The following is a 1,782-nucleotide window of genomic DNA, read 5'->3' as shown; positions in this document are numbered from 1 at the left end:
AAGCCCTAAATGGCTTGGGCCCAGGGTACTTGGAGGACCTCCTCTCCTCATATAATCCGCCCCGCACTCTTCAAACATCCGGGACAAATTTGTTGGAGGTCCCTAGGTCACATTTTGTGAAGACCTCACAGAGGGCTTTTGCCATCGCTGCCCCTTCTCTTTGGAATAAGCTCCCTGTAGAGCTCCGCTCCACCGCTTCATTGGCTTCTTTTAAGAAAAAATTAAAAACGCATTTATTTTGGTTGGCCTTCCCACCTTAGTTAATTGTTCTTTTCTCTGCCCCTTGTCTTTTTCCTTTTGACTCCGGACCATCGTAAATTGATTTTTCCCTTTTCTTGCCCTTGACATGTGTATTTGATTGATTCCTGTTCCCATTCCTTGTAGCAATGTTTTTAACTTTATATTGTAATTGTTTTATCTTGTATTGTAATGTTTTTAACCTTTGTAAGCCGCCTTGATCATCTCCATGGAAAGGCGGGGTAAAAAATAAAATTATTATTATTATTATTATTATTATTATTATTAATTACACACACATATATATACACATTCTTGTTGTGTGCCTTCATATTACACAAGGTGTGTATATATATATATATATATATATATATATATATAATTTAATATGTATGTTTGTGTGTGTATATATATATACACACACACAAACACACTGAAAGTACACAACAACAACATATAAAGGGTGGTCCAGGGCCATAGGCACGTGGGCCGGTTGGGGGTTTGTAGTCCCAAGCTCAGTCCCTGCCCTCGCTAAGGGCGCCTCCCCTTTCCCTGTTGTCCTGGAGCGCCCTCTGGCGGCAACGGAAAGGGCGCCTTCACCCCTCCAGGCTCCTCCCTCCCCCCTCTCTCTCTTTAGGTCGACCTCTTGCTCGACCTTTGTGCCTCTCTCTCTCCTTAGTTCGCTCTCTTGCTCGACCTCAGCGCCTCTCTCTCTCCTAAGGTCTATCCAAAAGACTTTGGAGGAAGCGCAAAGAGGCTGCAGCGCTCTAGAGCCGCCACTAGATGGCAGCGTTGTATTAGGAATGTTCTCTATAACCCAGAACTTGATGAAATAGAAGTCTATGGAGACTCAGGTGTTGGTGATGATGATGATGATGATGGTTGCATCTAAATGCACCTGGATGCCTTCTTCTTCTCTCCTTTTTCCAGAGCCTACGTTCTCCAAACTAAACCCTTGAGGTCAGCAATGCTTGGTATTTCCAAAGGTTAAGACCCCCCCTTCTCTCTCTTATCAATTAAAAGGTGTATGCTTAATTATTAGTAGTATTATTGTGATTGTTATTATTATTATTCAGAAAACATTCAAGGGTAGCTGTGGATCCCAAAAGCCACAATGCTCAAGTCCCATTCAATGCAAGGGAGGAGTGAAAGGGTTGGTGAGACTGCAGTCCCCAGAATCCCTGGCTGGCTATTGTTGGCTTAGGCTGATGGGAGTTGCAGTCCAACGAATTAGAACAGCCCCTTCATGGATCCCAAAACCTATGGATGCTCTAGTCCCATTAAGTGCAATGCAGGAGGCAAAGGGGACCCGCTGGCCCTCTAAGACTGCAGTCCCCAGGCTGATGGGAGCTGAAGTCCAACGAATTAGAACAGCCCCTTCATGGATGCCAAAACCTATGGATGCTCTAGTCCCATTAAGTGGAATGGAGGAGTCAAAGGGGATCCTCTGGTCCTCTAAGATTGCAGTCCTCATCTTTCCTTTGCAGGATGCTGGGCGTTGAACTCCAGGAATTTCAAAATGTCCTCCATTCCTACATCTGGTAA

The 1,782-nt window shown here is 44.5% G+C and overlaps 1 protein-coding gene across 1 annotated transcript in view; it reads left to right on the top strand.

Annotated features, from left to right (window-relative positions):
* Positions 1–1,196, top strand: part of LOC121936380 (solute carrier family 2, facilitated glucose transporter member 5-like) — an 8,548-nt gene extending 7,352 nt beyond the window's left edge. Inside the window, exon 6 of the mRNA XM_042478588.1 lies at positions 1,168–1,196. Within this exon, the coding sequence (XP_042334522.1) occupies positions 1,168–1,196 (29 nt within the window). The remainder of the gene's footprint in view (positions 1–1,167) is intronic.
* Positions 1,197–1,782: the final 586 nt, after the last annotated feature.

The sequence above is a fragment of the Sceloporus undulatus genome, chromosome 7 (genome assembly GCF_019175285.1).
Source record: "Sceloporus undulatus isolate JIND9_A2432 ecotype Alabama chromosome 7, SceUnd_v1.1, whole genome shotgun sequence".
In the NCBI taxonomy this organism is placed as follows: Eukaryota; Metazoa; Chordata; class Lepidosauria; order Squamata; family Phrynosomatidae; genus Sceloporus; species Sceloporus undulatus.
The sequence above is the reverse complement of the archived record's forward strand: the minus strand, read 5'-3'. Positions and strand labels throughout refer to the sequence as shown.